The sequence below is a fragment of the Mytilus californianus genome, unplaced genomic scaffold (assembly GCF_021869535.1).
Source record: "Mytilus californianus isolate M0D057914Y unplaced genomic scaffold, xbMytCali1.0.p SCAF_2, whole genome shotgun sequence".
NCBI lineage: Eukaryota > Metazoa > Mollusca > Bivalvia > Mytilida > Mytilidae > Mytilus > Mytilus californianus.
In genome coordinates, this window is record NW_026262668.1 from 133137173 (window position 1) to 133152134 (window position 14962).

The window sequence follows — 14962 nt, forward strand, 5'->3', positions numbered from 1 at the left end:
TATGAGAGCACCCAATTTCACATGTTTGAGATGGGGTTCATGTTTCTCATTCGTTAGTTCTATGTGTAGTGTGTTATGAACTGTTGATTGTCTTTTCCTCCTGTTCTGTTGATCATGATGTTGTATGTTTTCTCAGACTTATGGCTAAGGAGACATATTGGTATCTACTCCCGCTTCATACAAGATTACAAAATTAATAGATATTTTTTTTAATAAGTGTATGCCATGTTGCTAAAACAATCTTAAAAGGACCTACATTTCTGGTTTTCGGTGGTGTGTGGTCCATACGCCGGAGATCATACCACGTATTCCTAATTTGACTCATACGTTTGGTCATACGTCTTTTAACTTTATTTAATTTTCCCATTCTGCCTAAGGCAACCAACACTAAGACAACAACAACCAAAATAAAAACAAATCCTGAAAAACAGATGAATTCGATGTTAAATTCTACCTTCATCAGTTAAAATGAAAATAAAAAACCCGATTGCATTATGTATTACTTTGTGGACCCATTTTCTTTTATCTTTTTAATGAATAATTCTCATAGACTAAACAAAAATAATCAAATACGTAAGGGTTTATCTGATATCAAGTAAAATATTGTAAACAACGGAAAAGTACAAAAAACACATACCAATTAAATAAACTTACCGCCTCCAATGGCGTAGAAACCATACTGAGGGAATTCAAAGGCTGAAAAATACCCCGATCAAAGAGGTTAGATAAATCAGCAAAATAAACTCATAAATATTTCAATACAGTTAATTTGTTTATCGATAACTAAAGATACGATTTAGATTTTTTTCGCATCACTTTCTTCTCGGCAACTACACAGACTAGTATCATGTTGATGCAAGTTATTTTGTAAATATGACCGACGGTCATGTACGACAATAGATCATGATACCACTGAAGGGTTATATCATTTACACAATGATATTTCATGTCATCAGAACAGGGTTGACTACTGGGCTGTATAGATATAAAAGTGTAGACTAATGAAGGTTTGACTGACGGTCATGCATGACTATGAAAATGACGACCATGGTAGATATGACATACAACGCAACATATCAGAAAAGGGGCGCAATTGAAAATATAATTTTGATTTGATATGTTATTATTCTTTAATAAAAAACAAAAATTGAGAAAAGCAGCTTAAAAAAAGAAGAATAAACTTATTCATCGCAGCCGCGTCCCATATTAAAAACCTCAATGAGTTTTTTGGTTGTTTTTATGATGAGCAGCTTTGTTGTATCGGTGATATTAACATCCATCTTCTTTATTTTGAAATAATGTAAACGTATGTCGGAGGCTAAATTAGCAATTGATTTTACGTTTACGTTTCTACTAATACGTCTTTGAAATAAAATAAAGTAATAATAATAAAACAGAGTAATTATAATAAATCATAGTAATTATAATAAGACATAGTAATTATACAATACGTTTATCAGCTGTAAAAGCTGCATAGGCTAGTGGTGTTGCCAAGCTTTGTATATAGGAAGACACGTTCCCATAATCTGAATACATTTGTATGTCATGACTAGATGATGCCTGAAGATCTGGTATAGTAAACTCTGTGGCATCCTTGTCAACTTTGAACTCCTTGGTTTTATTATCGGATTTGACCACAACAACATTTCGAACTCTATCGTAGCATGTGGGTAATAGCTTCCATTGTATTGTTATTGTCCTGTCAGTCGTCTTTATGATTGAAATATTAAATGGACTCGAATCTGCATTAAAGAAATAAGTAGACAATAAGGGTAAACAACAAATCTGAGACGCGTTAAAATATCTAATTTATTTATTTGCACTAAGTCATTTCAAGTAGTGTTTACACAAGGCTCAGTATCATTCAAGCCGTGCCTCAAAATATGTCTACAGGGATTGGAATATATTTGTTCATGTTTGTCATGAAGATAAATATGGCTTTATTGATAAATAAATCATATTCATTGACGTAACGTGACTCATTCAAATTGATTCTCTTTTTCAATGCACTAAAAACACATGTTCATTTGACTGTCCCAAGTCATAATACTTGTGGGCTGTTTAGTTTTTTCTTATTCTATTTTTTCTTATTTTCATTTGGTGTTGATTTACATATCTCTGACATTTATTCAAAACTTTTTTAGACTATGGGGGACTCGATGATTTACGTATATAAATGATATAAAGAGTTATTTCATTAATATACTGCATATACATCATTGGAATTTCTATTGGATCATAATGTCCCTAATGAATTGCTTAGTTGTATTTAGTTTAGATTGTTTTGAGTGATTAATTCCAAAAAAACCCAGAACATGCCCTTTCCCTTCAATTATATAATGGTAGGCGTTCAGAAAGCATGTGTCTGATACCTCCTGTTTGCGATTTATCTAGAAACCATTTTTCGCCAAACTTCGTAACGTTCGATATTGCGAAGAGCTGAGAAGAGAAGGTTGCTATCTACATCCTGAGATCATGAGACAAAGAGTTGGTTAAATTTACTTATAGAGCCCATGAATCCGGGTTTTGCTATTATGTATTTTTTTCAACAAATTCTATGATGGTGTCTTTTGATTATTTAGTACTTTATAAATAAAGAATGTCCTCTAAAAGTTGAGAAGGTCAAATGGTCTGATGTTTGTCTTTTCGCCTTTGTTTATGCCATGGTGTGGTCGTCTGGCCTTCTGATACATTTTCTGATTGCTCCCTCGAAATGTTTTACTATTTGCCTGCAATTGTGAAGACTACTAAACAATGCGAGTTGTGTCACATCTAAAAGAAACCCTTATCACATTCACACGCATTCCCAAATGAGAAAGAGAGAGAGATGGTTGCGTTAAATAATCTGTTCAAAAACTTACAAGATGTAATATACACAAATTACCACTACAAATAAACCAAAGGATATTCAGGTCCCGATAAGGGACAAAAGTAATGTGCGATTATTTTAATCGTATGTAGCAGAATTCATCGCTCATTTATTAAAAATGAGAAAGATAATAATAAAGTTTTTGAATTTTGGATTTGATTGAATACCGTATCGTCAAAACTTTTCTTCTTGCTTATGAATATGATATTTGCCACTGGACGTTACACTACAAACCAGTAAAAGTCTGAAATGGCCTATATCTGTACTCGACTGAACTGATTTTTACTCGACTAGTCTGAATTGGTCTGAAATTTACTTGATAATACTCGACTGTAGTCTGAACCATACTTAACAGTCTGAACTTGTACTCGACCAGAACTTAACCATTTTATACGCGTCTGAACCATGCTCGACCTAGTCTGAACCATACTCGACCAAGTCTTAACCAACCTAGACCTATTTTTTGTATCTATCTATTGTATTTCATCAATTTAGGAACTGTTTTTAACAACAGCTATTTCCCCTGGCTAGAAATTTGAACAACAATTTAAAATTAAAAATGTATTCAATATAGCATTGAAACCAAAATTTCACAATAAACATAATATAACTTCATCACCATATTCATCAACTCTTATATACATACATATATATCACCTTTAAAATAAAAATAAAACAAGCTGATCAAATAATCTCAAAACTGAATTGTGACTAATATTTTCAATGTTATTCAAAATTTTTTGAATGTTTCAGATATATTTTATGGTTACTGGACAATTTTCACCATTAACTTAAGCCTCGTATAGATTTATGGTGTCAGTTGAGTTTAGTTAATAATGCAGTGAACATTTTTTTTTATTAAAATATATATAAAATAGCATATAAAGCAACTTAATAAATTTAAAAAATGACACCTTTGTTTTGTTAAACCAAGAACTTAATATAATCATGATAATAGAAGAATGTAGGACAGAAAGTCACAGGACAAAAAGTCACAGACAAAAAGTCACGGACAAAAAGTCACAGGACAAAAAGTCACAATTCAGTTTTGAGATTATTTTTCTTTAAACAAGAAACACTAATTTAAAAAATAAAATTTTTGTTTTTTCTTGAACTATTATATATGAAGCAACTTTGTAATTAAAATCTATTCAATAAATATCAATAATGATCAAATAATTGCTATGAAAACAAAATGTTAAAGTGGCTTGGTACTTAAATGGCTTCATTGTGCCAAGAAATATATTCTTTGCATGATTAAAATTTAATAAATTTTCATTTATCAAGGCTTATGAACAATTTCTTCAACTTAAAAATGAATATATGTAATAAAAAGAAAATATTTCAAGGTCTTTCTCTTATACATTCAAAAAATTGTCAACAAATTATTGGTGACTTTTTGTCCTGTGACTTTTTGTCCTATCAAATTTGTGACTTTATGTCCTGTGACTTTTTGTCCTGTGACTTTCTGTCCGTTTACCTAATAGAACTTCCATAGTAATCCTGTGATAAACTTTTAAAAAAGGAAATGTGTTCCAAAGTTACAGTAAAAATTTATTTCAATTAAATTTAAATAATTTTTGTCAAAATTAAAGACATGGCATACAAGAAGCACTTTAATAAGGTTTAATTACCTCAGTACATGTGTGTTTTACAGGTAAAAAGAAATCCCTATGTTTCTTAAACTCGTGTATTACTTATCTAGTGAATTCAAAAGGCCTTGCGATTTAAGTGTCACAGGATGTTGCAATTTTGAATGAATGTTATTTAGAATTTAATACTCTCTGACCAGGTGTGATCTTTTTCATGAGTTTGCCCCAAGCAGGAGGTATTACTTTATACTTCACCACTAATCAGAAGAACAATTTTATTAATTTCTTTAATTTTTATCCCTTTTTGATATATATTGTATATAATATATCCCAAATTATAATAATAGATATATTTCTAAAATAAGGTTAAACAATTTCATTGATTTTGTTGGCTGTTGTTACCTCATTAAAAAGATAATTATATAACTATTGTACATTTTTTTGTATGTAACCATGAAACCTATGTAGTTTTTATTTAGGAATTTAGGAAAATTAATAAAAAAAAAAAAACACATGCCAAACAAGAAGCACCTTAATAAGGTTTAATTACCCTCAGTATAGGTGTGGTTTTTAGGTAAAAGAAATCATTTTTTTTAACAAAACTCTAAAACTTTAAAATTAATATAATTAAATTATTATATAAGATAATTTGATTTAACTTTCTCTATTCGATAAATCTGAGAATCATGTAAGAATGTAAAAATCTGTTTTTATAATATATCTTTATTTTATTGTGGCTGTTGTCATGTCAGTTAAAAAGAAATTTATTTTAACAGTTAAAATTTAGAAAAAGTAGATGTTATTTGGTCAAGTATGGTTCAGACTGGTCGAGTATGGTTTAGACTGAAAAAAATAGGTCGAGTACAGGTCGAGAATGGGTTAAGACTATTTCAGACTGGTCGAGTAATAGTTCAGACTATTTTCAATGGCAAAGATAAGGGTCAAGTACAAATCAGTACAGTCGAGTATGATTAAGACTGGGGTCGAGTAATGTCGAGTAAAATTCAGACCAATTCAGACTGGTCGAGTAAAAATCAGTACAGTCGAGTACAGATAAAGGCCATTTCAGACTTTTACTGGTTTGTAGTGTTAAGAAAGCAACAATTGATCAATTAATGATATTCACCATAATATTTGAGTACAATTTTTTTCTAGTTTGTTCTGACGCCTGTCCAATTGTTTTAATTCACTTTTTTTACATACTGATGAAGGATATGTGAATAAACTTGTCATAGATACTAGGAATACAATTTGTACGCCTGACGCGCGTTTCGTCTACAAAAGACTCATCAGTGACGTCAGTATGTTTAACACTACAAAAGCTTTACGATCACCATGACCAATACGATTAACCTGTGTCTTATCTCGTTACAGCATGTTATCCTGTTCTTAGAACCCAGAATAGCCGTTTATCTGTAATTTGTACCGATTGTGTTCTATTCCCGGTTGTGACATTTTGGCTGTTGACCTCCTTTGTCTTGTTTCTTTTGGAGTTAAGATTTTGTTTGTTACATAAATATGTATTTTCCTAATGGATTTAAGAGACTTGAATATCGTTAGACTACTGTTTTAATTAATGAAGTGTTACTTTGATTTATAAAAGAAATAGATTGTTATAATCTTCCATTTCCGCTTGATTGTCATTTTCTTTCGAATATCACATTATTGACTCGTCATATATTTTTGTTGATAAGGTTCTACTGTTTCAGGTTTTGATACTTACATTGTTGTATCCCAGTAAACTGAGTCACAATTCCCATCTAAAAACAAAGTGTTAAATAAATTGAGCGAAAATGTTTCCAATAAATGCAGTTTGAATTTACAAGAGTTCACGATATAAATTTACAAGACGATATATATATATATATATTACTGTGTTACAACTCTAGATTCTACTGACGAGGAAAGGTAACACTAGGCCACCGGAGGCTGAATTTGAAGTTCAGTCTAGGTGGCCGAGTGGTCAGTATAGGCGGTGTTGTCACGATATCCCAAAAGCATGAGTTCGAATCCCGGCGAGGGAAGGACAAACATTAGCAATTTTAACATTGTTGTGCTGATATCTAGAGTAATTATGAATACAATATGTGTTTTCAGCCGTGTGTCACCTTCACTGGTGATCCAATGGATGGATTTGTCGTCGAGTTGTCACTTATCAAATGATTACTTCTGTGACTGCATCTTACGATCCTTTACAACAGATAATTAAGCTAATCTGCAATCAATTCCATCTTCATGCCTAATATATATCATGTACTGTGTTACAACTCTTGATTCTACTGACGAGGAAAGGTAACACTAGGCCACCGAAAGCTGAATTTTTAGTTCAGTCTAAGTGGCCGAGTGGTTTAGAGCGCTGGACACAGTGCAGGCGGTGTTATCACGATATCCCAATAGCATGAGTTCGAATCCCGGCGAGGGAAGAACAAAAATTTGCTTCCGCAAATTTGCAGATTTAACATTGTTGTATCACCTTTACTGGTGATCCAATGAATGGATCTGTCGTAGAGTTGTCACTTGTTTAGAAGTACTTATATATATATGATATATATTTTGTATTTTCCTGGATCAAATCTAAAAAGTAATATTGTATTTGATTCGTTTTATTCAACAATTATTAAGGTGATACTAATATAACTTTATCGTATAATGATTCATATCTTTGTCATTTGATTTTTTTCAATATAGAAATTCTTTTTTTATCATAAATCATTGCCAAAACACAATACCTGCCTGCTTTAGTAGTAAGTCGGTATTGACATCATATGTTAGGCATGATAAATAATGATATATAGATATAAGAAGATTTGGTATGAGTGCCAATGAGACAACTCTCCATCCAAGTCACAATTTGTAAAAGTAAACCATTTTAGTTCAAAGTACGGTCTTCAACACGGAGCCTTGACTCACACCGAACAGCAAGCTATAAAGGGCCCCAAAAATGACTAGTGTAAAACCTTTCAAACAGGAAAACCAACGGTCTGATCTATATAAAAAACCGAGAAACACTTATGAACCACACCAACAAACGACAACCACTGAACATCAGGTTCCTGACGTAGGATAGGTGCAAACAAATGCAGCGGGTTTAAACGTTTTAATAGGTACCAACCTTCACTGTTACCTGAAACAATAGTGTTACATCACAACATAGAAAGACACACTATAAAATATCAATTGAAATGGCTTGCCTCAATCAAAAGACATATTAACACAAACAAGTGAACATACACTAAACGAATACATTTGATCTATGACACAATGTAAATACAAAATCAATAAAATAAGGGGTGAGATGTTAAACGATATCAGAAAGCCAACCATAACCTTAGACAAATATGAAAGTAAATGAATACGGAAATATTTTTTACAAAATAAATAATTTTGTTGTTCATAGTACATACATGTTATGAACATCACCTCTCAATCAAAATATACTTTATGCAATGTAGTTAGAACCAAACCCAGACACTTAAACTAAAAACAATCATAAGTTGAAGAAACGCATACATTATCATGGCAAAAACTATTAATTTATCAATTCAAAACAACAAGTAAAACATTTTACAGAATCCCAAAGATTGAAGATGAAATGAGGTCTTTATGAAGGGTATCCATTTCCTCCTTCCCTTGTAAAACGTCGTGTTGCTCATAGTCTGATAATATGTCACATTCATTCAAAACTCTAATTTAACGAAGGAAAGAGCTGGTTGTGGTTTCGACAAATGGGACATATACATGAGAAATCTTTATAAATGAATTCTTTGTAAACAAAAAAACATCTAGCATGAAGTATTAATAGGAATAAAAAGAATTGGTCAAAGGTACGATCAATAGTCGTTCAGTCCTCGTGTGATTTGCACGTTAGATTCGCAGTTAAATAACCATGGAAAAGACCTTCAGATCAACATGTTTCGTTCTTCATTTTCTTTTAGCGTTAGACCTTTTACGTTTTAACTTCAATGTATCTTTGTATCTATCTTTACCATACATTTTAAATAAAAAAATGTAGACCAATTGTTTAAATCTGTCTTTATGTTTGGAATACAATTGATTATGCAAGGAATACCTTGGAAAAGGATTTAGAAGTCAAATGATTTTACGAAAAACAAAAATATACCCTGATATATTATTGTCACTTTTCGATATAATTTGGGTCATACCATGTTGATAGTTTCACAGTTACTCTGACGCCCGGTTTTGCTTGCTGTTATTAAGTGTCTAAGAAAACTTACGTAGTTGAGTAACATTTGATTGACATTCCTTTGGAGGATAAAACCGACTTGATCGTTAAATATTTCCCTTTTCCCACTTACCTCTTTAACAATAGAAGTAGTTACCATGGCACGGTTAACAGCAGTTATATGTAGAGAGTATGTTTCAAATTCAATAGTGTCTACAGGAACAGTCAATTTACAGTTGTCAAAGTTTATTTCAAATTTCTGGTTAAAACAGTCATCCTGTATACAGTAACAATCAGGATTGACATTCTCCGGACATTCATTCTGTGTCTGCCGTGATAAATGCACACAGTTAGTTTATTACAAAGTTATTATGAGAACACATTTGATATTCAATAATTTCATACTCTAGAACACTGGATACAAAATATTATTATGGATATTAAGTCATGTTAAAATCTAGATGACGTATGTTTGTAGATGTCGAAGGATTGATATCATTTTATTTTAATTACTGCTTGTATGATCTTTTATGCAAATAATTTCAAAATAGTTCCTTTTTATGTAAAATATCGAAAACAGATATGACACTTCACATTAGATCTACTGTGTATGTTAAATTTTGGGTGTAATTGAAATTGAAATATAATATTGGAGTTCCAAATTAGATTCCGATTAATGATACAAAAAATCATAAAGTACAATTTGAGTCACATTTTATACTTGTTATCTGACACCATATCATATTCACGGGATACTTACGTCTACCAGAAGAGAAGAGGATTATAGAGGATAAAGCCATATTAGACTTCATTTATCAGTTCGATACGTGAAACATAACAAATAAATGACAAAAGGTTTAAAGTGTTTTTTTCCCTTTCTTACTATATCCACATGAAATCAAATAAAAGGAATGGAATTCTTCATTCTAGAAATTGAAAAACCACTAATGTGTGAATTTTATATTGTTTACACCTGTTTCTATGCATGGCCTTTATTGTTTAATGTAGAAAAGGGTGGATTAAACATGGTTTTATAACTAGATAAATCTCTCACTTGTATGACAGTCGCATATAATTCTATTATATTGACAACAATGTGTGAACAACTCAAACAGACATAACAGGAACAAATGTCAAAAATAGGGGTGCAACAGTCAACATTGTGTTATAACAAACAAATATGTCAACAAAGCAAATCAAAATCGCATATAGACAAAGCACATAAGCAAATATGAATGACAAGAATACAAAAATGACTATAGAACAATAACACAATGGCGGGATGCATAATTACCGAGCCACGCCAAAAGGATATTACCAAAAATGGACTAAACAGTAAAGGTTAATAATTAACAAAGTATATATAGTGCATCTTTTTGATTTAAGACAAATAGTCACAAAACAACAAAATTTTTGGTAGGTGCAAATCATATTGGATCGTAAAGATTCCATTAGAAAAGATCCACGTAAGTATAAATGGTTGGTCATATGCATTAATTTGTTTCTTTGTCTCAGCAAATAATTCTGAAAAACCTTTTTACACATTTAACAATCAACCGTGTTTGGGTACACTGTTTTGTTCTTTAAATGTATGAACCAAACCACAAATGATCTATAATCCCGCTTCAGATTCTATTATATTTATATTTTAAAGCTAAACATATGAGTCAATTGAAAAAACAAAAAAATCATCAAAGATACCAGACAAGAGCATTGATGACCCAAAGTTTTGAGGTTAAAAAAACTTTAGTATTTAGAACAATTCAAAGTTTTATGAATAGTTCTTTTATAAAGATGACCGAATCAAAGATATTTAATGTCAACATAGAATGACTGACTACTGGGCTGGTGATACCCCCTAGGAGGACATTTCCATTTGCAGTGGCATCGACCAGTGGATGTAAACTAAAAAACAATCAAATATACCAGGCGTATGTATCTGCACGCAAGATGCTCGTTTAGTCTACCAAAGACTCGAATAAAAAATTAAATGGTCAAATACCTTTTATCATAGTATTGTAGATGTGTTAACGTTTGAATAACACAATAACCTTGTGTTACTATCATTTTGGAAACTGTAGGTGTACTTCTTTCTTCTTAATTCATTTGATTTTCTTTGACACATCATCAAAAAAAGTAAAATATTATCTAACTAAGGCGACAGTAGTTTCCCGTAGTTCAAATCTCAACCAAATCTCGAATATCGATTAGGAAGAGACAAATCAAGGTAACAAACAGAAATCAAGAGATTCCAAAAATAGCGGAACCGGGTGCGTCGACAGGGTAGGTGTCTCCTAATATACATGCATCACCTGTGGTGCGAATTCACACCTAGTCAAGATGTCATAATCGGGAATAGGACCCAATTGGTAAAATTAAAGAGCTAAGAACTATACTGGTAACGAAAGATTTAAGACTGTGAAAACATGTCGCCATTAAGTGGAGACACCGAAACATCGTATCGGACAACCAATTTGTGATGGTGACCGTAAAACTTATATCGTTCTTCCTTATGACTATACTACAGCAGTTTTTGTGTAAGAAGCATACCCCTGTTAATGAAGTTATTATAGTGTGAACATGCAGGAGTATAACGTATTAACTCAAATATGTAAACGCCAAACGATGAAGCAGAAGGTATGTTACTGTTGAGAAATGGGAAGTTGACAATTTGAAAGTTGAAACCATCACTTTTGTAATATTATAAGATTCCAGTTTGAAGTCGTCCATATGTGTCAATATTGTTTTTCCCTTGTTCCGGTAATTGATAGCGTTTGATTTTGTCAGTTTTTATGGAATTCTCCTTTTTGAATTTGCCTTTGAGTTCGGTATTTTTTTTATACTTTTTCACAATTAGTAACCGTTTTTATACCGACTGTCTGCTAAAATATCAATCCACTAAACTCAAATTGTATGCAAATAAGAAGTCGGACACACAATTCACTGAAATCCCTTAACTTTCTTTCAAACTCTCTGGACGACAACCTTTACTTTTGGATTTGAACAATAAATAAAAACTGTTCAAATGTTTTGTATGATTTCTGTGGTTTTTAGCCTTCGTCTTCTCTTAATTTATAGTCTGGCCTTTCTGTTGAATAAATACATAATGCTTAATAGTTAGAATAAAATATTTGTTTTCAAAATACAATTTTAAAAGGGAGCCCCACGATAACAAAGGTATATTGCAACTCATAAGTCAATGGTGAACAGAAACACATATGGCAAAAAGACTAAAGACGACGAAAAGACATACAAGAGTCCACACAACACAACATAGAAAACTATGGACTGAGCAACACGAACTCCTACGAAAAACTGGGATTGATCTCACGTGCCTCGGAAGGGAAAGCAGATACTGCCCCATAGTTGGCACCCTCTGTGTTGCTCATGTGACGCAATGGGATCGTAACGGTAGAATGTAAATGAAATAAAAGGTTACCAAGAGCTATCATGACAGCTCGTAATACCATTTTCTTGTATAAGAAAATATATACGCAAATGCGGAGACAACTTCGCAAAAGTAGAAATCAAACTGTTCCGAAATATACTGAGTAAAGCGATCATAAGAGGATATTCGACGTTTGTTTTTCACAGTTAATCTGTGCTAAGGGTTATTGCAGTATTTAAAAACAATATTGTCTATGATTTATGTATAATTGTTCCAAAAACATAAAGGAACAATGCCAATTTTCTGTATGAATTTAATAGTTTTTGTTTTAAAAGCTTTAACTTATTCTCTATACCTTATGTCACCATACGAATATATTCGCCCTTTAGTCTTTGGTGTATAGTGTACAAGATCGTGATATCCATTCGTGCACATTCATTAGATAATAAATACAGTTAAATTAAATGTTGGGCTCTATGCTCTGATTATCTTACGTCTTTTCTTTTCATTTACATTTTATAAAGTGTTATTTTCATGTACACGCTGGTCTAAAAGCGTTTACACTTTACTTGTAGCATTAAGGTCAGTACCTGTAATGGGACAAGTATATCCTCTATTGGTGTCTTAACTTCGCCAGTACTGTTTAGAACGAACTTCATTGACAATGATTTTAGTCCACTATGGTCATCCTTGGATTTGATAGTTACCCTTTAAAGAAAACAATATTTCTAACCATTACGGTCTTTGATTAGAGAGATGCAACAAGAAAAGTTATAGCTATAAGAAATAGAAATGAAATGCAAAGAATTATACTAAATAGTATATTTTACAAAATTCTCCCTTGCAAACTCCATGTTAACTGTATGTGATGTATACACCTTTGGTATTAATGGATATCTCTGATGTTGTAACAATAGTTTCCAAGTATTGTTTTCTGGTGTACATTTAATGTACAAAAATGTATATTGCACTTAATGTACTTGTTTTATCATTCTGTTTATTTTTACATTCAACTAATAATAGTATATATTATACCACGTATAAAATAACACTAAGCAGTCATATGATGCTTATTTATGTTTGAACACCAAATACCATTAGCCATGGGAAATATAATTGAGACATTACTATATGTTTTGGTACACTTAAATTTCAATTTTGCTTCAAATTGAAGTTCTTATCACCTTTGATATTTGTACTTAACATTAGTTTCTTGATAAATTCAAATTGGATATGTTACAGTGAATTTGTGAAATCAGGGATTTTGTAAAATCTCTGAAATCGGAGATTTTGTAAAATCTCTGAAATAAATAGTGATTTTGTAAAATCCCTTAAATAGTTGGAATTTGATAAAATCAATGTTAATATTGGCAGGGATTTGGTAAAATCCTTAATTACAAGTTCAAACTTAATATCAGAATTGATTTTTTTTAAATATAATTCGACTATTAAATTTTGAAAGATTCATCTAATAGTCATTACTGATTTGCACTATTTCAAAGTGACTATGAATAAAAGGCATATGCAAAGATTTAATTAAGACTACACTTTCCTTAATTTTGCATAACAAGTTTGTGTGACATATGCTGTTGCATACTAGCTCTGCTTTTCAACAGGCACACCTATTTTTCACATCTTCACATCGAAGAACTTCATACCTAGATTATTAATAATATTAAACAAAATGTACTTTTCATTTGATTTTGATGTAAAAAGTGCAGAAAATATAGCAACTTGTTTATCCATTCCAAATAGCATTGATATATATATAACAGTATCTAAGATATGACCAATGCAAGTGAAGCATGAAAAAATACCCAGGTGACCTAGTTTTGCCTGGTTGGTTACCTATCAATTGAATGCAGGTCCAATACAAATTAATTTTTACATACTTTACTATTTTTGTGGATACATATCTCTTTTTCTATGTAGCATATTAATATGACAACACTTATTTGATTTTAAGATTTCCTTTGTACTGATCAAACATGAAAAATCGACGATGATAATAGTTCTTGCCGTGTTTCCAGAGTTTGAGTCAGAATAATGTTACGGGTAGTATGACATGGTTTCCTGAGGACTTGTACCATGTGAACTAGCTCGTTATTATTCAGGCTCTGCTTGTCAGTCCAGCATAAAACAGATTCACGTCACATTTATACATGCCTTTAATATTTTCTACTGAAAGACATAGCCAAAACCAATCCATTTATAACTCCTTGCATGTTTTTTTCTACGCTCACAAAGTAATTAATGCATTGCGTACTTTCTTTACATTCGATTTTAAAAAAAGATAATTGCTTTGATATTTTTCATCAATTACAGATTGATCCTGGTTTACTTTTATAAATTTTGACTTGGATGAAAAATTGTCTCATTGACACTCATACCACATCTTCTTATATCTATGAAGCATTAAACATTACCTCACTTTCGAAGAAAGCAGTAATAAGATCTTGCTTTTTTTCTTTTTTGAGGGTCTTTCTGGGGCAGATCCAGAAAAAAATCATAAATCATAAAGCATCAGTGCGTATCCATTTAGTCATTTCTAACCCAATGTTTATGATTTGTTAATGTAAAACCATGCCAGGAACCTGAGGTCACTAAATTCATCCAAATTCAAATTATGCTGTATATGGTGCACGATTATTTGCAACCTCATGGGGTGTCAACGGGTCCTCTGGATCTGCCTCTGCCTTCAGCAATATATTTCACAATTTCCTCATGCTTTTCCAGTTTCCATATATATTTTCGCCCAGTTATTTGAAAATTGCACAAATTAACCCAAACTTGTTACTGCTGTAGGCTTTTGTCTTTTTTTCAATGAATTATTCAAACAAAAAATTTGATTATTTTACAAATTCCATGAATTAAATCAGTAAATCTGTATAAAAAATCCTATTTCGGGGATTTTGTAAAATCCCTAGTCA

General features: G+C 31.6%; 1 protein-coding gene across 1 annotated transcript in view; it reads right to left on the reverse strand.

Moving 5' to 3' along the window:
* LOC127731083 (uncharacterized) overlaps positions 1 to 14962 on the reverse strand; it is a 54769-nt gene that overhangs the window by 14096 nt on the left and 25711 nt on the right. The window contains exons 10-15 of the mRNA XM_052239943.1: positions 12623 to 12740; positions 8778 to 8972; positions 6185 to 6221; positions 1452 to 1742; positions 655 to 696; positions 257 to 420 (exon numbers count right to left, since the gene is read on the reverse strand). Of these exons, the coding sequence (XP_052095903.1) occupies positions 257 to 420; positions 655 to 696; positions 1452 to 1742; positions 6185 to 6221; positions 8778 to 8972; positions 12623 to 12740 (847 nt within the window). The remainder of the gene's footprint in view (positions 1 to 256; positions 421 to 654; positions 697 to 1451; positions 1743 to 6184; positions 6222 to 8777; positions 8973 to 12622; positions 12741 to 14962) is intronic.